The 583-nt window shown below is 53.7% G+C and overlaps 1 protein-coding gene across 1 annotated transcript; it reads right to left on the bottom strand.

Moving 5' to 3' along the window:
* Positions 1–252: 252 nt before the first annotated feature.
* Positions 253–481, bottom strand: LOC104517539 (coiled-coil domain-containing protein 32; the record flags this gene model as incomplete). Its single annotated transcript, XM_010176557.1, has 1 exon — positions 253–481. A coding segment is annotated over exon 1 (229 nt), but the record flags the coding sequence as incomplete, so codon positions are not given.
* Positions 482–583: the final 102 nt, after the last annotated feature.

Genomic DNA, 583 nt, shown 5'->3' with positions numbered 1-583 from the left:
GTCCCTACCTCACTTATTTTTGGGGAAAAAAATAAACTTTTTGGTTTGTACTTGACAAGAAGTTCCTTTTTGTGGCACAGCTGAAGAAGCTCTGACGGGGCTTCTCATTTCCACTAAGGCACTTACAGTGGAAGAGTCAGATGCTCTATTAAATAGTTGCAAGACATCATCCCAGGCCATCACCTCAGCCACATGAACAGAGCCACAGCTGTCAGCAGGCACCTCGGCAAACAGAGAAGCCTCACCACTCACCTAGGGATGCTAAATACACCTCTGAATCGCTCAGGGGAGCCCAGGGCTTCAGGTTTGTTTGGGAAGAGCCATCAGAGCTTCCTCCGGCGGCGCAGGAATCCATGAAGGAGTCTGTAAAGGCATCGCTGGTGTCCCTCTGGTCGGGGTGTGGCAGACACGCACAGATTTCTGCCCAGAGGTCTTCGCTGGGCCTGATGGCCACGGAGTCAACGCTCTCGATCATCCTCATGGTGCAGCCCTGAGGTGGGGGAATGAATTGATTGATGAACCCTCATCCCCCGGCCTCCCCCACGCACCCCCCTGCCCGAGTCACGTCAACAGATGTTTGGGG

This window comes from Antrostomus carolinensis, unplaced genomic scaffold, assembly GCF_000700745.2.
Source record: "Antrostomus carolinensis isolate BGI_N321 unplaced genomic scaffold, ASM70074v2 C12842672, whole genome shotgun sequence".
In the NCBI taxonomy this organism is placed as follows: domain Eukaryota; kingdom Metazoa; phylum Chordata; class Aves; order Caprimulgiformes; family Caprimulgidae; genus Antrostomus; species Antrostomus carolinensis.
This window is presented reverse-complemented; position numbering and strand designations above follow the sequence as displayed.